Source organism: Leptosomus discolor, chromosome Z, assembly GCF_034619465.1.
Source record: "Leptosomus discolor isolate bLepDis1 chromosome Z, bLepDis1.hap2, whole genome shotgun sequence".
Taxonomy (NCBI): domain Eukaryota; kingdom Metazoa; phylum Chordata; class Aves; order Leptosomiformes; family Leptosomidae; genus Leptosomus; species Leptosomus discolor.
In genome coordinates, this window is record NC_141419.1 from 70270737 (window position 1) to 70297807 (window position 27071).

The 27071-nt window shown below is 39.5% G+C and overlaps 1 protein-coding gene across 1 annotated transcript in view; it reads right to left on the reverse strand.

The window, feature by feature from the left end:
- Nucleotides 1-16435, reverse strand: part of RGS7BP (regulator of G protein signaling 7 binding protein) — a 36593-nt gene extending 20158 nt beyond the window's left edge. Inside the window, exons 1-2 of the mRNA XM_086480219.1 lie at nucleotides 16277-16435; nucleotides 13407-13573 (exon numbers count right to left, since the gene is read on the reverse strand). Coding sequence (XP_086336345.1) covers nucleotides 13407-13573; nucleotides 16277-16435 — 326 coding nt within the window. The remainder of the gene's footprint in view (nucleotides 1-13406; nucleotides 13574-16276) is intronic.
- Nucleotides 16436-27071: the final 10636 nt, after the last annotated feature.

The window sequence follows — 27071 nt, forward strand, 5'->3', positions numbered from 1 at the left end:
GGGTAAGCTCAAGTCAGCCTTGCTTAGCTCTAGCTTCAGCTCGACAAAAAAACCCTCACAGCCTCAAATTATTTGACTCTAAATAATAGAGAAACCCAAATCATGACACCAGCCTTCCAGAAGAGATCTGTGCTAACCAAGAAGGAAGTAAGTTGTATATGCAACAACTTTTAAGTTTCCCAAAAGAATTCCTATTCAGCACCCTGCGTTGTCAGCATCTGCAAGTTGTTCTCAGATGAGTTTCTCTGATAAACCAGTAGTGAGAGACAGGTCTGTATACCTCCATATTGCCTCTTTTAACTTAACTGCAGACATCTGTAACTCATGCTGCCTATGGATCTCCCCTTTGATTTTAGTTAAGCTTCTAAGTTCTTGAAAATGTCCCTTAATCACTCACTACTCATTAATAAATGATTTATAAACTCTATTTTTCAACTGAAATGGTAAGAATTTACACCTACACTCCTGTGTAGCTCCTTTGGTTAACATTTGGAAAGAGAATGTTTGAAAACTATCAAAACAAGCATGTCATCTGGGATAATCTACGAAATTTGTTCTCATCTGTGTAGACAAATAAGATCAGACATCCCAGAAAGACCTGAAAATAAGAAAGAAATGCTTTGGTTATTTGGTGCTGTAGGATCTAGGTCACAACAAGCTGCTAACATAGAGTATTCAGAAGGAACTCTGCTGCAGGCAAGTGATGCCATCTGCTGTTGACCATCCACAGGACGCTAAACCAGATGACAGCTTTGATTTCCGACACTTTCCTTTTTCTCTGTCTCTAGTAACTACTTTGAATACAAATTTCAATATAAATTTTTTTCCAAAGGGCATTCCATAAACCACTTGTGTGATCTGGATACCTGTTACCAGTTTGTAACTGAGATTTCTGGTTTTCTGTATTTCAAAGTGAGAAAGCAGAGCAGATGTGAAGAGATGGTAAAATGAGGAGTGGTAAAGAACAATGTATTTGCATTTCCTCACAAATATAACAAAAAACTTTGGTCTAAGGACTATTGAAACTAAAAGGAAAACATTCTGTAAGCTTCACTGGGATTTGGATAAGAACTACATGGCATTAACAACTACTGAAAAGATCCATACATTCTCATAATACCTTTTTTTTTTTTCTTTTAGTCAGACAATGTGACTGCTACAATTTTAAACTGGAAGTAAAACAGTCCACCGAGCAGATCATTACTAGGTTCCTCAAAGTATGGCAGTATTTGAGATTCTGGATGTATCAAATCCTTCTAGGAACGCTTTGAACAGGTCACTCTTACGCCTTTGAGTATTTTTTACAATCTTTTTAAAAAACAATATCCAAATACCTCCAATATAAAAGTATTCCAAGTGAAAAAGAAATTGTGGTATAGTGTCAGTAGAAGTATCTCGCACAGCCCCATCAGATATTTCGCAGATCAAATCTGTATAAGTAGTTAAGTTAAAAATCACAGCTGAGAGACTGAGAAAACTTGAATGTGTCAAAAAAAAAAAAAAAAAAAAAGAGAGAGAGAAAAGAAATAGATTAGCTTCCCGAAATGTTTAAATTCATATATGGAGAAAGAAATTTTTAAAACCATCTGTTGATAACATGTGTTCAGGAAGCAGTATTTTAGCATCAAGAACTTTGCATTTTTTTCACTTCAGATTTTTAAATCCTGCTCTGGTCTCCACTTGACTCCATGAACTGGTGTTACTTTTTTTTCCTCTTTAAAATGCCTATTTCTGCTTGGGAAGAAAGGGTGACTCCATAAAGTCCTCCTTAGGCAACAGTATCCTATATTAGCAGCTGCACGGACATACTAATTTCCACATCTTGAATGATGTAAAATGAGTAACAAGTGTGTACACACACTACTTTGGGTAGGTCTGCAGCGACACTGAATGCTCAGACTTTGGCATGTCCATGACTTTGGGGACCTGGTGCTGTACAGCCTGCATGAAGGGACTGTTTCCCCAGCACACAGCCTCACATTGCTCAGCCTATGTACAGGACTATGGCTGCAGCTGTCATACTGTCCGAAAGTACCAATCTTTTGCTGATGTTGGGTTTTTTTTTGGAAGGGGGTGTGAATGCATATGGGTGGAGAGCTTGCTTCACCACAGTAACAGCTCCAGGACATATAGAAACAATTGGAGGCAGCTGTATAAACAAGGCACTTTCAAACACTTTGCCATGTAACCATTTGCCATGCCGATGGGGTCACCAACAGCACATGTGCAATTATCTGTCTTGCCATGATAGACAGAGATACAAGGTGTTAGCTTTTCTTTGCTCACCCAATAAATGCAAACTTGCTTTCTTCTGCAATGGGTAAGCAGTTTCTCCCACAACTTCGAGCATATAATTTAATATAATATGAAGGAATTTGAATTCTTATGCCAAATCTGCCAGCAGGAAACATTCATGCAGGAAGTATTCATATGGAAGATAAGAACAGCAAGGTAAAAAAATGGAACATAAAAAGAGAAAAGGAAGAACTACAGTGAATAATATTTCACATACAAATAAAGGTGTGTATTATTTCTCTTCTAGTTAAAAATGATGTACAAAATCTAAATGTAAATCTGCAAATGTATACAGCAAAGAGGAAATAGTATTCAGTAACAACCAGCACTTCAATATATGCTTAATTTTAAAACATGAATTCAAGCATCATTTAATTGGTAGTACTGGAAGAATTCCTGATTAAGGAATGCTTAATTTAATGCGTTGTTCAGATGAGACCTTAATGCCCAGATAATGGTTTCAAATATTTATTGTTATGAAACAGAACTATAAAGCAATCAGAAAATTTACAATAGATTTTACACACCTTGTAATATATCTGGATTTGGTTGGGATTTTCCTTGTGTAAGCCTGACAGATCTGAGATCTCCCTTGGCTGGAGACTGATCTTGCAAGTTACTGCTGATATTGACAGCAGTTACGCTTTAACATTTGGTACTTGACATCATACTAGAGCAAACCTCTGTGCACCAAAGTTCATGATAAATACAAAGGCTTTTCTTAAATGACTCTGCAGGAAGTCTAGCACTTCAATCACTGGCTAATTTCAGCAAGGGGCACAGAATCAGAATTGTTTTTTCTAATTCTAATTAATCTAATGTTTCAGAATGTCCAGAAGTACTCCGAAAAAATAATTCCATTAACAGAAAATTTCAGTTCAAAACTTAAAAAAAAAAGAATTAAGAAATCAGAAGCAAAAAGCTAGTATATGGGGAATGAATGTCTTTTTCTAATGCACAACTTCATGATCTCATGTTCTCACTTCTCTTAAAATACATGAACATATTGCTAACATAGTCTGAATGTACAAGATTCAGTGAGAATCAGAAGTAATTTTCTGAACACAATAAACCAAAGCTATACAGAATCAAGGTAAGTAGAGTGTCTAACACCAAAAATTGCAGCCATGTGGGATTTCTTAATCAAACGGCATTTAAGAAAATTATCAGGAAAGAAGCACTTAAAACTCATGACTAAATTCTCAGCTTTGGCCTCAGCTGTGTTTCAGTAGAAATCTAGAGAAGAAAATTACTAAAATATGCTGGCGAGACAGATCTCAAAGCAGTGAGCCTAAAGGGGACATAAAGGCGCTCTTCTTGACTGTCTTGGTTATCAATCAGCTCAACTGCAACTTTAATCACACCTGTGAAGCTAGGCGTGAAGCTTCACTATACATTTTTTTTCAACAAATGGGGTTTTTTTTGCAAAATTTTGCCAAGAAAGAAATTTTCTGTTAGAAATACTGAAATGAAGAAATTATTTTGGATTGGTCTAACATTAATTTTGAACCATGCAGGCTCCTCTGGTACCCTAATTTTTATGGGCATGGTGTTATTTGCATGACATGAAAGACTCATAATTAGCTGCACTTGTAAGGCTTTAAATACCTTTTAAAAATTATTTCTAAATCTCTTCTTAAAGCAGTGTCTACTGATGTAAGTTAGTATCACTCAGATTTTTGCTCAGGAAGAGCTTATTAACTGATTCCAGTTGTGACATCCCAAGATACATACAGGAGTTGCTATGTGCTATTACGTGTTACGACCTAAAATTCCAGCAAATTGACATTTAAAATTAATTTTTAAAGAAAAAAATTAGGAAAACAATATGATAAAAATGTAACTTTCACATGCCTTATTTAGGAAACACTATAGCAATAATAAAATAGAATATTTTAATACTATGCCCTCCCTTGAAAGACTGAAATATGATGCAAAAGCATGAACTAATATACACAGTATTTTTCAAGGTACTGGTACACCTATTTAATAACTAATTCACCTAAGACGTCAGAGGTTGAATGAAAGATTTTAAAGATTTTTCCCAAAACATAAAAAAAAAATATTCAAGACATTAATTATTCTTGTTAACCATGTTTATTACAGTAAAGCCACAGATCTAAAGCTAAGTGGATTCCACTGGGCTTCAAGTACATTCAGGTCTCTGCCCTCAAGAGTTTCCAAATAGTTACTGTAACAGCAGCAAATTTTATATTAATTTCATTACTGTTTGGGGACTGGCTACAAGGAAAAAAAGGCAAGAAACTGAAACACTGAAGAAAAGGAATGACAAGGGAGAAGAGGATATGAGAAAATCTGGAGTGAAGCAAAAGTACAGCAACTGTTGAAAGAGTCAACACATGTTTTTTAGGCCTTTCAAAATCCCCAGAGTTCCTGCTTCTATAGCTGTACCTAACAGCTGGATCCTGTGGCTGATTACTCCCTGAGAAAATTGATTTCATAGAAGAAGCCTGGAAAGCTCTTTATGTCCAACAGTGATAGCAGGTATTCTGAAGGAAGGACAAAATGGGGCAAGAGAAGGGCATGAAATTAGAGAATGCTTGCAGAAGCACTGAATTGTCTGAACAAGGTCAGTTGTGACGCTGCAGCACTTCTAAAGGGACCCTGCCAAGATAATTCAGTCCTCAGATCTCTCTTGACTACGTATGCTTTCCTTCAGTTCAATTTCTGACATAAAAGGTTTGCATACTTCAAAACAGGAGTGTAAAACAGGGGTTATTTCTAACATTGCTATAGATCAATAGGCTTATGCATGGCTGAAATAACTCCATTAGTCCTGAGTTAGATTTAGAGAAACAAACCACCTGGAATCTAACCATAGTGGAATGTTGCTTGCGCAAAGCAGAGAAGAGCATTCCAGTGAAGGACTTAATATATATAAACACCTTACTTTTTGGGATCCTCTTCCAGGCTGGAGTTTGGGACCCAGAACGGAGTGCTGAATGCAGAAGCATGTCAAAATGGAAGCCAAACCACCCTAAACCTGCAGCCCACTCCAACCCTAGACCAAGGTATCGCACAGATTAATTTACAGTTCACCAGGCTGAAGATGCAGAATGATGAAGAATACTCATCATTTATACGAGTTCTGAATCTCTGCTTCCCTGCATCTTTATGTGTTTTATCTGCTTAAAACACAGGAAAAATCAAGGGTGCAAGGGCTAGAATATAAGTTCTCCTTACCATCAAGGAAGTCTCTTAACAGTTTTCAGTGTTTACCTGCACTGGCACTGCTTGAAACCCAAGTACAATGCAGACCTCTACACCATTTTGCTCCCTTGTGCACAATTCTCTGCCCACTAGGTCAGCTGATGGCAATGTGCCCCTCCTTTGCTGCAGTTACCTCACAACTTCAGGTCATGTCACAGACAAAAATCTACGTTGCTCTATGCCTGCCAGGGAGAATATGGCTAGTTGTGGTGATCCTTGAGGATGGGGCAGAGTCCCTGGTTGCTGGGCTGGGACACAGCTTCTCCTCTGTTAGAGGACCCTTAACACAGGTGGCAGACATACCTGTCTGGCTTACCCAGCATGTGCAGTCCTTGAGTCGGCAGTGGCAGTGCTATACTGGAAGGTGCTGTGAATGTGCTAGTTGAGTGTGAGACGGAAGAAAGGGGCAAGTAAGTGACTGATGAAGATGATGTCCATCCTCTTCTAGTTCCCACTTCTCCCTGACTGTAGTCAGGGCATTTTTCCGGGAGGTAGGTGCAAGTGGTCTATAAATTAAGTTAACTTATTTTCATCTTTGGTTTAAAAGAAAGCGGCAGGTGCCACTGTTTTCTTAGGAGTCCAAAATTGTCAGTGTGTGTTGGGGCTCTGAGGATACTCTGACAGCACCTATGGGATCAAGCTCATCAGAGCTTCGACAAGCAAGAATGCCTCCCTTCTGTCTGCTGATTAGGTTTACCATTAAGCAAGGTGCTAAGCTCTTCCACTTTGTCAGAACTAAGTTACGCTGTGCCACTGCAGACACAGAACTTTCAGGCTTTTCAGAATGGCTGTTTTGGACACAGAGAAGTAATTATTAAATTCACTTCTAGGTATGTTTGCCCTTTACTAAATCTGTCCTCCTGTTAAGAAAGACAGATCTATAAAGGGAGATATTAATACCTTGTATCTTCAAGTCCCAACTGTGTACTAGAGGCCAGTTCCAAAGACAAAGGTATAAAGAAAAAGTGAGTCTGTAGAGGTTAGCTATTTTGAGAACTCTAGTAAGTAACCTTGTTTTCTCCTCCATTATTTGCTTTCTGAATTCATCTATCAGAACTTGAGGAATCTGACTTAAATGATTTTCTTTTTCAACTTGCAACTTAAATTGAGTAAACAGATTTTAATCTCAACCACAGAACCCACCTTATTATCTTGGTTTTCAGTCTCCCTTTCCATGATTTTAGATGCACATGGCTTGTATAATTAGAGAAATTTTTGCAAAGGAATCTAGTGAGAACAATATATGTGCATCTTATCCTCTTGAGAAAGAAGTAAGCTACAGTATACTGACTGCACTATCGTGCACTCATTTGTCCATAAAGAGATGTTCACAAAATACTCCTATCTGAGCTTACTTTCCAAAACATTCCATGTAGACCAACTCCCAATAGTCAAAAATGGGATTTGAGTCATGGGAACAGGTGCAGTCTCTGACACACGGTGGTAAGTCTGGAGTAACTTCATGGCTAAGAAATCAGTGAAGATATTCCAAACAAAGTGAAACAAACACAATTAGAATTTGCCATGCTCAAAATCACAAGAAAATGGCAAGCATTTAAGAAACTTAGAGCAAATATTTACAGAAGCTGAATGTAAAGGTTGAGGGGAAATGAGACTTTCTATGATAAGAATGCTCAATAATGAACTTGTTCCAGATCCTGAAAGCTCTTTGGAGGCAGACATCAATCTCCCTGATTTTTCTCATTTTGGTCAATCCCAGTTAAGTCATCAGGACAACTTGCTGAGTAAGGTACTATCCAATGACTGTAAGAATTGTGGGATCTGGCCTGCCAGAGCGGAACAACTTAGTGAGATGATTTCAGTATATGCCTGTGAGTGCACATGGGAAGTTTTACATTTCCAACACTTTTCAGAAGCAGAGAATCTCAACATTTTGTACTTACCTAACAGGATTTTTAAGGTCAGATTTTTCTGTTTTAAATATCTGCAATACTTTGGGAAAAAAACAACCTGTATGAATTCAGAAACCATTATGCTGTTGGTATTATCATTTATAACAGCATTGATTCTTGCAGAGAGTATTGACTGCTTTGTTTTCTTACATGTCATCACATTGTTTATAATACTTAATTATACTCTCAACAGGCCACATTCTGGTTATCATGGTGCAACCTCTGTGAAGCACTTAGCTTATTCATAACAAAGCCCACTGTAACTGAGGCAGGATACAGGGGCAGTGCCTGTAATTCAGGACTCCAGGGATCAACACTAATATCATTCTCCCTACCTCGGACACATACACTTAAACAAGTACAATGGCAGTGATCCTAAGACATCTAGGGAGAGTAGAGATCTGCATATATGCTGCTCAATTGGTATCTAGCTTGGGCAGATCTCTAGTTTGTTGCTTTATCTGCTGGCACTACCTTGGTTTTGATTCGTGATTATAAAAGTTGTTCCCTTTTGAGCTAAGTGTTGCTACATTTTGTTTCAGCCCAGCTATACTGCCTGCCAGCAGTACTTTATTTAATATCTGATGTAAAACAGTTAAAATGATTTGTCTGTCATAATGAAGCTTTCATTAAGTTATATGCCTGAAGTCTTTCTTCCTCTTATTTGTAAAATACTTTGCAGAGGTCTTTTTGGTTTGCTTGTGTGCTTTAGAAAGCAGATAATAATTTTAAGTGTCATAATTTGGGGAAATTTCAGACAGTTTAATAAAAATTTGGTCACAATTGGGTGTCAACAGAATGGTTTAAGACAACCTTAGGAACTAATCTAATATTAACTGCATCTGAGCGATTACCTTCTATTGCTTATTGAAAACATCAGAAATCTACTGTAGATTGCAAAGGAAAACAAAAGTAGAAATTACCTAAAACTACATACTTAAAGCAACACTATGGTAACATTTTCATGCACTGAAATAAAGACAGGAATGCAATCAGGATGTGCTTTTAGGTCTACTTCCTTAACTCTTCTTGAACTCAGGGAAAGCTACATTAACAACTATTTTATAAAAGTAACAGATGCACCTCAATGTCAAGTAAGGAAAATTTATCTTGGAATTCTCCCAATGAGAAGATTCACAGTGACTTTTGTCAGAGGCCGCAAGGGACATCTAGAACCAGTCTAGTCCAACCCTCTTGCTCAAAGCAGTATCAGCTAGAACAGGTTACTAAGGACTATGTCGAGTTGACTCCCGAGTATCTCCAAGGATGGAGACTCCACAATCTCTCGGGCTATCTGTTCCAATATTCTACCAACCTCATAGCAAAAAAAGGGTATTTAAATCAAATTTTCTGTATTTCGATTTGTGCCTGCTGTCCTACCACTGGACATCACCAAGAAGAGTATGTCTGTGTCTTCTTTACACTATCCCATCAGGTACTTCTTATAGACATTGGTAAGATCCCCTTTCAAGCCTTCTCCTCTCCAAGCTAAACAATCCCAGGTCTGTCAGCCTCTCCTTGTATGTCAGATGTTGCATGCCATCTCCATGGCCATTGATCAGACCCACTCTGGTATGTCCCTTTCACTTTTCTATTAGGGAGCCCAGAACTGGACACAGTACTCCAGATACAGCTCAAAAGCGCTGAATAGAAGGTAAGGATCAACTCCCTCAATCTGTTGGCAATGCTTCCTGATGTAGCATAGGAAGCTGTTGGCCCTCTTTACCACAAGGACACACTGCTGGCTCATGTTTGAATTGGTGTTCACCAGAACCCCCAGGTCTTTTTCTGAAAAGCTGCTTTCCAGGTGGTTGGACCACAGCCTGTAATGGCATAGCAGTTTATTCCTCCATAGATTCAGGACTTTGCAACACCAGTCTGAACAACAGAGGACAACCGCTTTCAAAGTTATGTTCACACAGACGTACTTTCCCATGCACCCCATAGCTCCTCACACAGTTTTGTTTCATGCAAAAAAAAAGCCAATGTCAACATATATATCAGACTGTCACAGAGATACTGCCAGTTCTGGTTTCAGTGTGCCAAGTGCACACAGAAGTACTTGCATTATGTAAGCATATCAAGTGCCTGAGAATATGAAAAGGGACATTTACAGAAGTGCGTACACAGCTGTGCAGACCTGTATCTTAAAATACAGTTCCGAGTTATCTTTCCATTTACATCTCAGACTTAAGTGTACTTCACCTATAAAGCTGGATCTCTATTTGATGACTTCTAAAATATCACCAGTCTTTATCATCCCATAAAGCAGACCCCTTTCGAAAACAGAGATTTGAACTTTTTTGACCCATCTTCCTATTGTTAGAAGTATTTTTCCTTTTCCTTTGGAAAAAAATCACACTGACGCATTTTCTTGCCTCTTTACTTTCTCTAGTTTTGACCATGACATCTGATACTGCAAGGGTGCACAATGTAATTAATTTGAGATATTTAATTTCTGAAAAATAATACAGCAGAAAACGTAATGCAAGGATCAAACCTTACTCACTGACTTCATAAGCCAGTTCATTAAATATCACTAAGAATTTTTAGTATGAGTGTGGTAAGCAGGAATTGACCTGAAGTCCTGAGAAAAATCACACTGAAAGAAGAAGTTACTTTGACTTGTATTCCTAAATGATCATCAACTAGAGCTAGGATATTTCAGTTTAAATTATTTTTATTTCTAATCTTTATTCCCTGAAAGCCATGATAGTGTCAGTAAACTCAGGCATGCATCTGCTCTTTGATAAAACTTCACCTATTTCTTATGTAGAGAGCAAGTTAAGAAGAGGATGTAATAGTTAGGAGGCACTACTAAGTTGGAGATTGAATTTGAAGTTTCCTTTCTCAATAATCTTCTTTTTTAAAAAAAAATTAATTTGTAAAATTTTTAAACACATCACGGTGTAAAGATGTCATTATTCATTCTCAGCATTTTCTGAGTAAAAGACCTTCCTATTTAGATAAATTCTGAAAACTTCTGTGAAAACTCATATTTGTCAGATACAAATTGTTCAGATGCAGCCTTTGGCCCAGGAACCCCCTAAACTACTGAATGCTGGGAAGTGGCAAGTATACTAGGGAAGGCATTGTTCTACGCACAGCCTGGTTTTTACACGCTTTTTACAAAAGCTCTGCTACTGGTAGCTGTCAGATTTGAGCTAGGTGGGGTGATATGGCTTAATCCAGTGCAAACTTGTTAAGATTAATGTTTCCTTGCTACTTCCTTATCTTTGTCATCATCTCCTTTGTTTTTCTTTCTCTCGGTTTTTAAAATGTAAGCGTGGCTTTCACTTCATCCTTTTCCCTAGCTGAATGTCCTTTTGTTGGCCTATCAGTGTATACTTTTTCTACAGCTACACCTTCTCGTTTGTATTACACCACTGTCCTACTCTGATGTCCACGTAATATTCCAGAACTGATATGCCACAATCGAAGTTTTTCCTCCCCCTGACTTCTATCCTGTTCAGTTCCTAATTCATTATCTCCACCTCAGCATTTCCTTCCCTTCCCACAATTCCCAAATTTTCTTCCAGAGCTATCTTTCTCAGCACTAGCAGATCTGCTCTTGTTTCATTCCTTCCAAGTCTTTGCACGTTTCCTCTTTGTTACCTTCCCTAGTCTTGCAAAACAAGTGAGTTAGAAAGGGAAATAGGTGCCTCTTCTAGCTGCGTCAACCAGGACTGCGTTTAAGAGTCTCAAATCCTGATGTATTCAAACAGGAAGCATAAAATGAAGCTGTCAGGTAATTTTCCAAGGAAGACATCAGCACAAACAAGATTAATGAACTTAATGATGTCCTAGACAGTGATCTGAACTTCTTGAAAGAAAGACTGCCCTACAATAGCTCAGGTCACTTAGAGATGAACTGAACATTACTGATGACCTTAACTAACAGAATGTTGATATATAATGAAATGTTATAGTCCAGTAATATAATCGGCTAATTGCTATTATTCTCTCTGGGTGGGAAAGCAATAGGCTTTCCTTAACAAGATTTGGAAGACAGAATCGGTTGTGTTACCCAGAAGTTCGCACAGTGCACTGCTGTGCATTTTGAACTAAAGCAGTTAACTAAATGAGCTATTGTCCCATCCACTGACTACCAGTAGCTTCTCAGCAATAGACTACCCTCCTGACTTATTTGATACTGAGGATGATTTAATACTCTCCTGTCACCAAGTATTTTTCTTCCTGATACTTTTTCTTCCTACCAAATTAGGTTCCCATTCCAGATCCTACACCACATGCACTGTATCATTCTTCCTGCTGAATTAAAGACTGAGCCTCTATTACTCCTCTCCTTCTATTTCTTTTCTACACTGAATCCTTGCTGCAACTTCATCTCCCATCTTTCCTCACAGATGCACCAAACAAGTTAAGTTGGCTCATATGACTTTCCTCAGCTGTAGGAGGGTGGGGATGTGAAACACATCTTGTAAAATGTCTGTCAAACCAAACAAGTAATTTCCAGAGGGCTTCTAACACCTATCAGTTGTTACGGATATCACATTATTATCACAGTTATTTAAAACAGTTTTAGATTAGCTAAATGTCAATCTCACACCAACTGCACAACCTTCAGGACATCTTTGTGTGTATGCCAGACTCATGACTGTGAAATGGCCACTTAAAAAAAATTCCATACTTCTAAAGGACCATGTATCAATGGTTCTCTTTACGGAAGAAAAAAATTAAAAATCCAAATTAGGTTCTGCTATTCAGATGTATTATTTCAGTTTGTATTAGTCTCTCTTTTAATCTGAAAGTGCACAAGATCAATTTCACCACTTGCTTCCACATTTTCAGTGCACTGGTTAAAAAGAACTGTATCTTTGGTTGGTTGTTTTCTTTTTCTAAAATTCTCACAGACTTCAGTAACTTAAAAGCATGTATTTTGTTTGAGGAACAAATCAGAGGTTACAACATCAACTTAAGAGTCTTTCCACAAAATCACATCTGAAAATGTTGACAGTTCTACTAAAATGACTAAACAGTGTTTTCTTCTTTGTTAGTGTGGTCTTCCCTTATATACTAAACCTATGACAGATTTCTCATATATATTAAAGTGATGAAAGAACTTCAAAAGGGATTAGGCAAAGCTGCAAAAAAAGAAAGCTTTTTTCCCAGTAGGTACCAAATGGTTTATGATGCGCAAGGCAGGTGCAGAAAATTCTGACAAAGGGTAGTCAGAGAGACACAACTCAGGAGGTACAGGTGTACCTACAAATGTCCCAGTCACCATACTGTGAAGAACCCAGAAACAGTTAGACTTGTGTAAGAATCCTGAATTCCCACTTTGTAAGACACAGCTATTTACACTTGTTTATCTTGTACTGAGGTGCAGTCTCAAGCATGTGATGATACACTCTGTCACCATGGAAAGGAATGCATATAATGTAACATCAAAGAATAAAGGAAAACACTGTCCACTGGCAAAGCTTCAATCCTTATTTCAACACAAATAAGGATTTAAAAGCATGTAGAATGTAAACACAAGTTTTCACAATAGTATCTGTATTCCCCTCCCTTATGTAATTTTCACTTAATTATTTTTTGTCTAATTTTGTTAAATTTCTAGTAGAGCTGAGCTAGTTGTATCTAACCATTCAATGAGGTATATCCAACGAAGGACCAGCAGAAAGTTATTGCTATTTCACCCTTGGAAGGCAAGGCTTCTCTCTTGATCTTTTTAAGTTATCTAGTGATACGGAGTAAAATCCTGTTCATCTTACACAAAATCATCCAGTGAAATAAATCAGTAGGATACCATCTTGGTACAGCAATTGACTTGAAATCGCACAAACGTAAGGATATGAGCATGCTGTAGAATTTGTGGTCATACATCTCTAAGCCTACAACAGAAACACAAGTTAATGCTTTTGCTGAAAGTTTCCGTAATGTAGTATTTAGCAAAGATGTGCATATGAGTACAGCTTTAATTAAACATAAGTAAACTCCTACCCAGAAATTGCTGCTAGTTTTTGATGAGCCTGATAGGCCATCTCACACCCTCGGGTTCGAGTTTTGTGCATTTCCGCGTGCAGAGATGGACAGGTGACTGAGACATCCCCAATGGAAATGACCAGCTCCCGATACAGAGCCACCTGGGTATTGAACTCCTGGACAAGCTGAAAAACAAAGAGGATTTACTTACATGAGACGTTTAACTACACTGATAAAAACAATCAAGCTTTTAAAAAACATGCCCAATCTAGGGCTTGTTCCTGTTGCTCCCAATTTCATGGCATACAGGATCAAGTGCCCAAGATTAAGTACATGACTAGGGTCTCCACGGCAGTTGCCTCTTCTGTGAGCTATAAATGTTCATTTGCAGGAAAGTAGTGTTTCTGCTTTTAATCTGTGAAAGTGTTTGAGTTATTAGTCTCAAATATTAAGCAGACAAAAAAACCCCCAGCTGTTCTAATAGTAGCATGAGGTTATTTTTTGCTATCATAAAAGACAAAAATATCTCCAGAAATTATTGCCTTTGCTCCTCCTGCTTCCTGATTAACCACACATTTGGGGACCAGAATGTCGCATTTGCTTTTACATTAGTGATTTTGCTAATTTATTTTGTAATGATTTCTGTCCTGTCACTGGCCTCTAACCCAGATTTCAGACCTAAAATTGATTCCAAGTTGTTGGCTGAGATGTACCAGATCATAGGCACTTTCCAGTTAGGATTGTAGAAAGCACTTTTTCCAAGGTGTAGGGAGCGGAAAAAAGACAAAGAAGTAAATTAACACTTGAACCTTTACAGAAATGTAATATCCAGCAGATACATATGGATGCTACTGGATAAATGTGTAACTGATCACCTATGTTGAATTGTATTTTAAGGAAACGAAGCATTTGCTGTCTTCTGAAAGAAAGCACATCAGACCATTTGCTCCACATGGTGGCGGGGGTGGAAGACAAGGAGCAACAGAACAGAATATTGATTTATCTGTCTTTTGCTAATTTGACCTCAATTTCCAAACTACATAAAAACAGACAAGAGTAAACCGCTCCTAATTCTGCAGCCATCATTACCACCAGGAGTTCAACATATTCCAACATACAGGCATGCTAAAAACCTGGATTATACCAGATCCAACAAATTTTACAGTCAAGCCCTCAAATTCTCAGAAAGTGAGTTGCTTCTCCCGCAGTATTACATTCTGAATCTTCATGCATCCCCCTGGAATTACTCTGTATAACTGAGAACTAATATTGGGACCCGTCTTTCGGCCACGCTTTCTTAAATTTCATTCTAAGAGTAGCAAATAGGTTTCTCTGCTTCTGAACCAGCAAAACAATTCCAGTGCATTCTAGTACATCTGCACCCTACCACCCCCAAACAAAACCAAAAGCACACACCAAACAAAGCCCTAGGCATGACATTTGCTAAACCTGGCTTCAACTCTCTCATTCTGAATGCATGAAACTCTAAAAGAATTTTGAAAGCAATGGAGAGAAAAAAATTGTACTATGTTGTGCCATAGCGTAACTACTCTGCATTAAGAACAAGACAAAAGCAACTCATCCTGCAACTGGTAACTGGTTGCGCCAGACACATTTAGCCGGTTCTCACCTGACATCCCCTGTCTAAACAGAGGACACATTCAGCCACCTCAGCATTGCCAAGGAAAACAAAATCACGGTGATGTTGCAGCATCAAGACAGAGAACAAGAAAAAAAACCATTCGTTTTATCTCCTGAATCTTACTGCATCTTGACAACCCATCTGTAAACCATATTTTGTTTCTAACCAGTGAATTCTACAAAGCTCTCACTTCTGTTTAACTAACCACATCATGCTGTTGGGAATGAGAAAAAAGGCAGGACCCACTAGGATCCACTTGTTGGGTATATTTATAGTGCTACCGTGGCAGCTTTGTTCCTTGGTGCACTGGGAGCTGCTCCCGATGCTGAAGTATCAGAGTGGGTATCTGCCAGCACAATTTGCAGTATTAGAGGAAAAAAACTGCCAGAATCTGGCAGAACAGAATTAGGAGGTACACTTCCAATGTTACCGGACAGAGCTTTAGCAGGATCCAGATTTTTTACGTAAAGTAGCGGCAACTTCACTTGTTTTCTATTTCTGTCATTGTTTGGAGGAACAATTTTGGGGCCCCAATGTCCAGCTGACTATAGCTCAAGGAGCCAGAGATTGGGTATATGGTGTTGCTTTGGAGGAAAGTGTCAGGGTCCAAACATTTTGAACATGAACGGAGAAAAATGTCATACCAGTCCAAAGACAACATGGATGCAGGTGCTTGACCTGAGGTTTTACAATTGCAACCAGCTACTGTGGGGAGCCTGGAAACACGTACCACGTATGGCAGGGACAGAAATCCAGGGCCTCAAATTGAGAGTTTTTTAGAAGGATTTTAGGGCAAGTGTGCGGCTGCTGCACAAGACAGCAAGCAGAGAGTGCAGAGATGCAACGGAGGCAACTATTCACCTATTTAGGCTTCAGTGAGCGCAAGTCTGGGGACAGATTTGGCCGGATCTAGCAACTCCCGCTGCCGGGCAGCGCCGCGAAGGCGGCGTGTGCCGGGGCTCCGGCTCCGGCAGGACCAGGCGCCCCGCTCCGGTCGCTGCCCCGACGGTCCCGCCGCACCCCGCCGGCGCCCCACAGGTCTCGTTTTCCCTCCCCTCTCCCGCTGTCGAACAGCTATGAGTTAGGCGACAGGGCAGCCCCCGCCCGACGGGGACTGCAGTTTTAAAAATAGTGCAACTGCACGTGATGGGAATAGGCAAGCTGGCGGGAGGAGCGGCACCGCCGCCAGCGACGAGAACGCTCGCAAAAAGATAAAAATTAAGGCAAGCCCATTAGCGGTACCCACCATCTTGCAGTCATCCAGGGCTCTCTGGGTCTGGTAGGCGCTCTCGGAGCCGCTGCCCCGCCGTTCGCTGTCGCGGCCGTGCGGCGAGGTCCTGCTGCCCTGGAAGATGGAGGCGGTGGAGCGGGGGCGCTTCCTGCGCCCGCTCGGTGCAGAGCTCATGCACACGCATCCGCCGCGCGGAGCCGCCCGCCGCGCGGGGCCCCGCGGGCGCGGGCAGCGCCTTCCCCGCCGCCGCCCGGAGGAGGGGTGGGGGCTCTGCGCCGCTCGTCGGCTGGGCCCGGCCGGGACCGCGCCGCTTACGGCAGCGAGCGCGGCTGCTGCGGGTGATAGCCTGGCGCCTGCGGGAGAGCCCGGGGAGCGCCCTGCGGCATCGCCTCCGCTACCGCGGGGAGAGGCGGAGGAGAGGCTGGCGCCTTCCCTCCTTCAGCAGCATGTCAGTCCCGGCGGAACCGCCCCGCCGGTGGCATGCTCTGCCGTCCTCCTTCCAGCAGCCGGCAGGAGGGGGGCGGTGAGCGCGGCCGTGCCCGGCGGAGAAGGGCTCCCATCCAGCGGCCGCCCAAACCCGCCCGATGCTCCCGCCGGGAGAGCCCGCACCGCCGCCCCACTACGCGCTCCCCCGCGGCGCAACTCGGAGCCGCTCGGAGGGACCCGCGAGGCCCGGCGGGCTGACGCCGTCAGCAGCGCGCCGCCCCCGCAGGGCGGGAGCGCGAGCGGCAGCCGCCCACCGGGCCGCGCCGCAGCCCCCTCGCCCGCCCGCCCGGCCGCGGGAGGCGAGACAACGCCGGGGCGAGGCGCCCTCCCGGTGCGGGCCCCAGGGAGGAGCGGGGCAGCGCCGTCCCTCCGGGCGGCCCCAGCCTCAGCGGGACCCGCCCCGGGGCCGGTGTCCCTGCTGGCGTGGGCACATCGCCCGCCGAGCTGCTGGCGGGGCTGGCGCTGGTCTCCACAAGCGCACTTAGAAAATATTTTCCTGTTGTTTAACAGAGTCGTGGTTCACCGCTCAAATTTCTTTTCTTTCACTAAGAAACATCATATTTTGGGGCTCTAAGGAGGAAGTTTGGAGGGTGTGATGCAGCTACGATGTAGACGGTATTTGTTCATTGTAGAAAAGATTAAATAATAATCGATTGGGGAAATTTTTTCCCCTGTGCTCTGGCACGACAATGAGGTTGCAGTGCACCACGGTGATGCTCACGGCCCCCCCACGGCTCGGGCACCAGCCCCTGCAGCGCGGGCGGCTGTGGGGCCGTGCCCAGGCGGTGTCTGCACCCACTTTCCCCAGGGCCCCCTGGGGACCGCACCGCTCTTGGGCGAACTACAGTCTGGGCCAGCTTCAGTCCCAGAGCTAGTCCTGTTCCCTCTGCAGCCAGGTAGCTATGGCTGTTTAGCTCACTTCTGGTATAATTTTGTTTCTTCAATACATTAAAGAAAAGCTTTTTATGTTTCAGTAGTGTCCTTGACACCAAAGGATCGCTCAATGCATCACACATGGAAACCCAGTCTTGCCAAAGAGCTTGACTATGCCAGTGATGGCACTCTGGCAGGTTCTGGGACTCTTTTCAGGCTGTGCTGAGCATTACCGTGACACAGACACCCTGCTATCTACCTGAGTCTGGACACCACCTATTAAAATACTTTTGAACTCTTTTTAGACATTTCCTGCTGTTTTCCCAGAAGTGGAAGCTGCTGGGTGTGTGTTAGTGTTGGTGGATTTGCTGCGCTTGCAATCGTTGTCATCACTGTAGGTAAAACTAAAATGGCCTTCTAATTATAATGTTACTGTTGTAAACATAGTACTAGATCTTCAGCATCCAGAGCAGCAAGAACTTGCAGTTTGCAAGCGCTATTTTAAGGATGCTGCATTTTTTTTTCATAGTAAACTTAATTTTATTACTCATAGGGAATAAATGCTTGAATCTGGTGCTGCATGAACACAAGCTTCTATATAAAGACAAACCATTACCTAATGACAAGGAATATATTTTTAATAATGGCAAAAAGCAAAATGAACACATCTCCTGTATCTATATAGAACAAAACATATATATTTGTAAAGGGAAATTAGAACATAGTATTATGCCACATTAACGCTGTGTTTTAATTATTACTCATGAACATTTTAGTCGCATGTTCTAGTCTTGTTTCAGTCTATTTCTAGTCTTATTAAGAGCTACCGTAATAGCAATAATGAAATAATACTTATCCTAATACTAAAACCAACATCAACAGTAAATCCACCAAGGAGTGCAGCGTGTTTGCTTGTATATTACCTGTCTTGGCTGAAGTTCTGGTTCCTTGGAGTCAATCCCAGAAGTCCCACTGACTTTTGAAAAAGGTTAGAATTTAGCTCCTGGTGATACATCTGCCTCATACAAAGCTGAGTCACAGCTGAGTTATGCCCTTCATCCAACATCTGGAACAGTTTTGAAGTCCCAGTGACCCACAGCATGCTCACTCCTGTTTGTATCTTCAGTATGTTCACATTTGGAAGTGGATCTGGACATTCTGTAGTTTTATAAGACTGCATGTTTTCATAATTCTCCCAACTGACCCCTGAAATCAACATGGAACACAAAGAACTTAATGGCACCTCAGGGTTATGTTGCAGAAGCAGGAGTGACATGGAACAAGTCAGTCTGGGATGCATAAGAAACGATGTTTTTTGTAGGCATCCCACTTCTAAGGCTGGGGGGAAGAGCTTCAAGCTAGGACACCAAGTGCTGTCGCAGGGTGGGCGGCAGCAACAATAAGACTTAGTTTGAAAATATATAACACCAAGAAATGAAATGCTCTCTTGAGAAAACAAAGATATACATGTTGTAATGCTCTGCTGAAAAGAGAGACATGATTCTTTCCTCTTGTCTGAACTAGAGTTCCCGTCACAAATGGCCTTACTCTAGCTTCATCTCCTCATGTTTAACGGATTGCACAAGCAGGGGCGTCCCTCAAGACCACAGGCAGGTGACCTTGAAATAAGTTCAGAGAGTATTTGGCCTGTTACATAGTCAAATTCTTTGGCAACTCCACAACTCATAATGAAATAAAAGTAAATACGTAGGCTTTGCTATCCCTAGTCTGTATCGTAATTCTAAAAAATTAACTGAGACGAACTTTTTACTTGGGAGTCTCTCTTGTTCCATTTTGTTGTAATCTTTGTCTAATCCATTTACCTCTCTTGTCACTGGCTTCTGGTAACATTTCCCAAGGGTGAGCGGAATGTGATGGACTAGATAAGTTATGAAAGAGACTCTGATTAGCCGAGAAATGCAAGGAGATGTCTTTGGACAAAAAAAAAAAACCCACGAAAGTGAAAAAGAGGCAAAGGAATAGAGAAGGCAAAAAAGGCTATTTCTGTAGAAAAAGACACAGAGAGATCAGAGGAAACCAAGGAAGAAGTACTGAAGAAAATAAAGGAAAGTAATTCTGCATTATCTCCTTAGGACAGAAAAATAAAATAAAAGTTTTAAAGTTAGACTGAAAATGAAAACTTAAGAATAATGACAGAGGCTTTTTCACATTTCTTTAAAATATTTTTTTAAAGAAAGTGAACTGACTGTCTTTCTAAGTAAACACGGTACATTTTAAACAGCACAAAGTTATTCCCTGGAAATGCAGGGTCAGAGCAGTGTCTGGAGGTAAATTACTAGATTTTTGTACCAGGCTTCCTGTGGAGTAGAAATGTTTAACCCTCATAAATAACAATGCATTTGAGAGTCACAGTAATACTAATGCATTTGAGAGTCACAGTTTCACTGGCCATTTCTTTTTCACTAATGATTTCCTATAGGCTGGGAAGTTAGGGAAAGGAGTGCCACAGAAGGCACTATTCTGGCCTGATTCCATAAATAAGTCTTGTGTGTACCCAAAGGATCTGACTTCAGAGATCCTCCAGTGGTGGCAGCTCACTGCACCCCTTCTCCTCTTCGGTGCAGGGCTTATGAAGTCAAATAATTTTATAGCGAAGATTGCACATTAGTATATTTTTAGTGTCCATTAGTCTAATATCAAGATATAGAAAAATATTATACTTACTCTCTTTAGAAGTCAATAGTGGTTTGACCTTAAATACAGTAATTGAGGGGTTTTTTTTAATTGCCTAAAAAATAATTTATATAGATACCTCTCAAAGCAAACAAAGACATCTCTGTCCTGTGAAATTTATAGCTACAGTTCAACAAAGACTAGCAATATATTACACGAGATTGTAAAGAAAACAGGAACATTTTTCTACGTTCTGTTGTGTCAGTCTCAACAATTCCCAAGTTTACCTAGGAAACTAATGTCCATGCAGTGTATTAGCAGTGGAGATGCTGAGGAAGGGCTTATTTTGCTTGCAGTCACTGGAAGTTTTCAAAAAATGCAGTCATTAGTGAGCCCTTCCATAGCTGTCAGCCCAATGTAGCATGTTGCTCCTGGTTATGAATGCATGAAACAACGTGCTTAAGCTAGCAAAAATGTCCAAATGGCTGTCTGCTTTACTTGCCTTCTCTGTAACTGATGCAAAAGACTGTGACACTTAAGTCATGCCCTGAGGCGGCTAGAGATTACTGCCTTAAGAACCATTGTATTGCTTAAATCAGAGAATGAAAGACATTCTAAATTGGATAATCCAATATATGTTCCCACCTTCTCTATTGCTTTTACAACATGTATTTACATATGTAATTCCAACATGAATTTCTGTGGAGATACCTATGGGAGCACTCAGGTAGCTAGAAAACTACCTGTTTCAAATTTATCTGGATATGCCCAATACAATATAGGATTTAATGATAAGGAAATCTAGGAAAATGGTCCATACAACCATATTTTTTTTGCTTTCACCTCTATGAGTATAATTTTTTAAAATATAATGTCATTACTAAAATAATGCTAATGCCATCAGCACTCGTTATTATGAGAAAAAACCAAATGCTTACTTCAAAAAAATAAACATTAGCATAACAAATCTTCAAACTGCATAAATTAAGACTTATTTCTGAAAAGAACAAGGCTAACATCAGTTTCTCGTTATGAAACTAGCAGTGGAATAATGTACCTTTAGCACTTGTGTATCAACAGAACACAGAATGATTGCAATAAATGAATATAAATTTGCCTTAACGTTATCTTATTCATGATACGAAACCTGGAATAATAACAAAGCCACACAATGAATAGAAGATAAAAAAGATCACTGATAAATCTTCCTGTAAATGTCTGTGAAAAAGTCAAGAAAAATTAAGATCATAAAGCACAAAACCCAAAATAACTTAAAAATACTTATAAGAACTAACAATTAAAAGCTAAGTTTTATGATGTTATTTAAATCCCTTATGCATCACAACTCCCATGACAAATTTCATGGCGGAAAATATTAGAAGAAAGTCTTACACATAATAAATCTGTACATTATTTATGGAATGGTGAAGATTAAACTCTGAAAATAAAACATTGCTATTACTGAAAGTAGGATAGGAACAGCTATGGAAAAGAAAACACCATGGATTTGTGAGGAGCTGTAAGAGAGGAGTGAGAGAACACAACTCTAGCCAAATGAATGTTTAAGAAATTATAGATGTATTGGTGCTTTGCTACAAAAAAAATTGTGGTGTTTGCCATACAGTAGTTTGGAGGCTGCTTGATGGACGCATAGGAGAAATACGTGGGGTTTGTATTTTTATATTAAATGTATAAATTGCAGTTCTCTGTGTATTCAGGAAACATATATGTAATTCAAAAAAACAAGTATAGTCTTTCGAGAATCTGAGAATAACGCATAAATACCGAAACCAAATAATATTCATCCCTCTTACCCCTACATGAAAAATGCCTGGGCCAACACAGAGGCCCTCCACTACATCTTCAGGAACGTTTTTAAAAGTCGTATGCTTTACAGAAGTGGAATAGATGGCAAAATTTGTGGTCATCATCACATCCAGGGTTGTTCTGTAGACCCATGTGGTTACTAGAAATAAAATTCCTATACAAAATTTCTGGTTTAGTCAGCATGAGAAATGGTTTGCCACTGTGTCTCTACTGTCTCCTAGTCACATGGTTCAGGTGCTCAGAAAAGGAATAGCAAGCAGCATAAACTATACCAATGAGAGGCACCTTGCTAGTAAGCTACATGTATACATTTTTTTAAAAAGAAAGATTATTTTAATACTATTTTAGCTGTTCTCTTTTGAGATTTTAGAAAGCAGAAGTCAAATAACATTTAAAAAAGGACAAATATTTTCAGATTTCAAAAGCAAGTGAGGGATAATAAAGCTTCACTACTGTATCTAATGTAAATACAGCACAAGAATTGTGCTGTTACAAGGAATAATCCAAATATAACTCACAGAGCTAGCGATCTAATGAAAATCTGAAAACTAAATCAGACTGGACACTCAGGCTTAGTCAGTTTGACAAAATTCTGTTTGCATTATAAGAATACAACTCAAAATTAGTAAAGTCCCTGGAGCAGCAGTACTCTGAAACCTCTGTTTGTCATCTGAATTTGGCCTTTGTGAAAAAGCCAGGTTTCTTTATATATGCACTCTTCTGCTTGTCCTGGTAACTGTTCACTAGCTACATGTTTGAGAGTGGTATTATAGTCCTACAAAACAAACTTTGACTTCAATTTAAGTGATTCTGTTGTTGCACATTTCTGTTAAATGGTCGAAGACCTACAACATTGATTTTTTAAATTATCATTACTTCACTTTGGAATTAATGTTTTATTGAAATGAACAGAAGTGGATCACATCTTCTTAAGATCTATCTTCTGGACTGTTACCCTGCAGGTTCAATACATTTTCATAGTTGAAAGATTAGTTTAATAACCACATTTTCGTCTTTTCTTTAAATGAATCACACAGAAAATGATGTGGTTTCCATGCAAGTGTTGTTACAGTACACCACAAACAATGACTTAATCTACTTTTGGTACATGGCACATGCAGCACAGTTCATTTTTACATGAAAATGCAGTGTGGGTTGAATCAAATGACCAGTGATTTCAGTGGGGAAACTTGAGCTCTTTTTCTGCCTTACAAGCATTTTAACCCTGCTGCTCTGAGTAACTGCACTGAAATCAAGCCATTCTTAGTAGTAACGTATACTGCCGAGTGCCTTTGTTATCCTTATACTTAATTGGTTATCAATCTGCTTTCAGCAAGCTCATCAACCTACTAAATTCACTTTTTTTTTTTTTTTTTAATTTCATGGGTATAATTTTCAACTCAAAACAAAGCAAACAAAAACTGTAATTGTTCTTGATGAAAGCTGTGCGTGTCTGAGAATCTGGCTGTGAATGTGTGACATACAAGGACAAGTAATATACATACAAGTAATGAGGACCTTCCTGCTTTGCTTTCCTGACTTTTAGGTTTTACATTGTCTTTTTAAAAATCTAGAAAATGATTAAGAGTGATGGTGCTGTCTGATGTTATTCTAAGGATATTCACCGAAAGCAGGGAGAGTTTTAAGGAAAACTAGAACTGAATAAGCTAGGGAGTGTAAAAACATGAAACAGAATATGAAAATCAACTGAAAAAAATCATACAATAATCCATATGAAGGCAAATTAAAGATTTTTCGCCTTGTATTTCAGAATGGTAGAATGGTGGCTTCTTAGAAGATACTGTCCATGATTTCCAGTTTTGTCATTTTATTATATGCACGATTCTGCAAACTGTAGTGAGTTAAAGATTGCTTTGATTTTCTCTCTTTACCTGTGCAGAAAGTTTGGGAATCCGTGTTGTGGTGTGGTTGTACTGGTTTGCTGCTGTAGGCTTGCAGTATTACCTTGTTCATTGGTTATTGAGGCGATAGAGAGATTCATAAATAGAAGTGGCTTTCTGCATGTGGTGGCAGCTGCATTGCTTGGAACCTGAGAAACATCAGGATGAAGGCTCTGTCTGGCATCTTCCATTTTCTTTAATTCTTCCTCCTCCTTTCAACTTTGCAGATCACAGAAAGAAGAAGAACCCTTTTTAATAATTCTTACTTGAGCTTTGCATGATAGTGAAATAAATAGCTTTGTGAGAGTCAAAAATGATTAATCTGATCATGAATTCTGAACAGGGAGGGTTTAGGGACACATATTCACCAAGACCAATGCATCTGATAATGTATTTCAAAGGCAAAAAAATCAAAGCAGCTTAAGTTTTAATGAATCTTACTGAGATTGAGAAAAGGACACAGAATGTGAGAGTATCTGCCAAGATTCAGAAAGCTATAGGACATCCTTGTCTTGAAATATGTTTTTAGAATCCTGTATGAGGCTGTTTTACTGCCAGTGAAGAGCTAAAGATTTCAGAATGTATGACTACTCTCCTAAAAATATAGGACTGAATTCTTGCATAGAGGCAAAGAAATAAGTGCTTGGTTTCAATGTTGTTTCATGGATTTGCATTTTCCTTCTGGCCTTTTCTTTTTTTCTGTTCTTTTTAACTTTGTCCTATTGTTTCTTTGCTTTAATTTCTTCAGTTTATGCTGTATGTTTTTTAGTTGGACTGCTTTCATCTTCTGTTTATTCTTCTGGTCTCATACTACCCTTCTAGTCTGTATTTTGCCCTTATTTTTCCCATTTTCTTTCTCACTCATTTCTCTGTTGTCCACATTGCCATCTGTTTTTTTCTGTGTGATCAAAGAACAGTTTTGTGTTCTGTTCTTCTGAATGACAAGAGGAACTATAGTTTTGAAGTTAGTGTGTCAGATCTCCAAATATGAGCAAAATTTAAAACTTCCCCTGCATAGGTTAAAACTTACGATGAGAGAGGAAGATGTATTATACAAAGGAGCTTAAAAAATGATGTAAAAATTCATACATAGACACAGACTACACTACATGGTAGACTTACAGGGCCAGATCCCTAGTCCTGCCTTTGTTCACCACGAGTAATCACATGGGACTGGAGTAAGCCTATGGAGTATATGCTACATATGTACGGAATATGTATATACTATGGCTTAATATCTGCTTATATACTATTTCTTCCACTTCTCCCTGGGGAATGCCAAAGCTAAGGGAAGCTAAAATAGTTTGAACAATAGCCCAAGGAGTAATCAATGAGTTACTCTTAACGTGGAGTTAATGAGAACAGGGTTCAGCAGATGCCTCCTGGAAGTCCAGCTCTGTTCAGCGTTTCCCATATCCCCCAGATGACAGTACTGGGAATAGGATTATTAAATTAGATGACATGAAGGTGAAAGGGTTAGCTGCTGGAACATAGACAGGTGAGAATTCATTGTGATCCTGACAAACTGAAGATACCATCTTTAAAATTGTGAAATCATGTAAAGCAATGTGTAAGATACTGTACTTTTTGGTAGAGTTATCCACCATGCAAATGTAAGATTGGGGTAGGTACAACACTGCAGAGCAGGATCTAGGCATTTTTGTTGTTGATGTGAAGACCCAACAGGTGGAATTAGCAATACAGCTAGCAAAATACACAAAATAATAATTCCACTTTATATTTATTTGGTCTTGGCTTTACGAATTGGTGCAAGATGTGGGCCACATGGAGAGAAGAGGGAGGGAGAAAAAAGGTTGGCTAGAAAACATGAAGTCTGTAGAGACTGGAAGTACTGGAAGTAGATGACTGAGGGAAGACAGCAGTTCTCAAGTACAAAAAACACTACAGCATATGGAAAGGAATAATCTTTTTATTTCTGGCATTATATAAATAAATAATAAATTTCAGCATAAGTATTCAGGTTAGATTGAAAATTCTTTTTAGTGTTAAGGATAGCAAAGGGCTGGATTAGTTTTCCACAGGAGACTTTAATTGAAGGTTTTTAAGAAAAGTATAGACAATCTTCTGCCAGAAATTATGCACGTGTTGTTAATCTCCCCTTGGGAGGGAAATTGGATTATAGACTGCTCAAGGTCGTTTTCAACTCTATTCTTCTGTGACTTTTTGGAATTACAAAAATATCATATTAGCTTCATAAGAAATATTAACTTATAAATATTCCTATAGGAGATAAAAACTTATGCTTTCACAACATTCCCCAGTCTTATGAAATGTTTTGTCATTTAATGGAAGTTTATTTGTCAATTCATGAGACAGATACTTTCTTCTGCTGTATTTGCCACTACTTCAACATCTTTTCTACTTTTCAACTTCAGTTCTGCTGGAAGCAACATTTCTTAACATTCAGTTACTGGAAATGCTCTTCCCAATACAGCACTAGGGAAGTGATTTAATGACGGTAGTATTAGTGCTATTAAATATTCCAGAAATTAGTATGGCTTTTAAAGATAAGCAAAATGGAGGATAAGAAAAAGAGAAACATATAGTACCATGAAGAAACAGGGTGGAAAAAGCTGAACAACAGAGAATGCTTATGAATGAGGAAATAATATGAAATGCAAAGCAGTAAGAGAGCAGTTATTTAGGAGAGAAGGTCAGAGTGAGAAAATGCAAGTCAGTGGGACACAGAAAATGTGCAAGTCCACATTTTGCCTGTAGTCTTTTTCTATTTTTCCCTTCCTTTCTATTCAGAGAACACCTGCTATTGACATTTGAAAAAGAATGGAGTGTTGATCTGCATAGTTGATCTGTTTTATTTGTTAATATTTTCAGTTATTTTCAGGAAATGCTAAACAAAAGCTTTACTAATTCAGCAATGAAAAGGAAGATACAAGTATGGATGAACAGCACAAGAGTTTGTTAAGTAGGCCTGGGATTTAGTTTTTTTTTCTTCTTCGTAGACTTGCAACAAATACAAAAAGTTTGATTCTCTGAATCCACCTATTATTTTTAGCGGAAGCTGCTTAAATCCATCAATCCATCTTTATGTGTAGCAAAAAAAAAAAAAA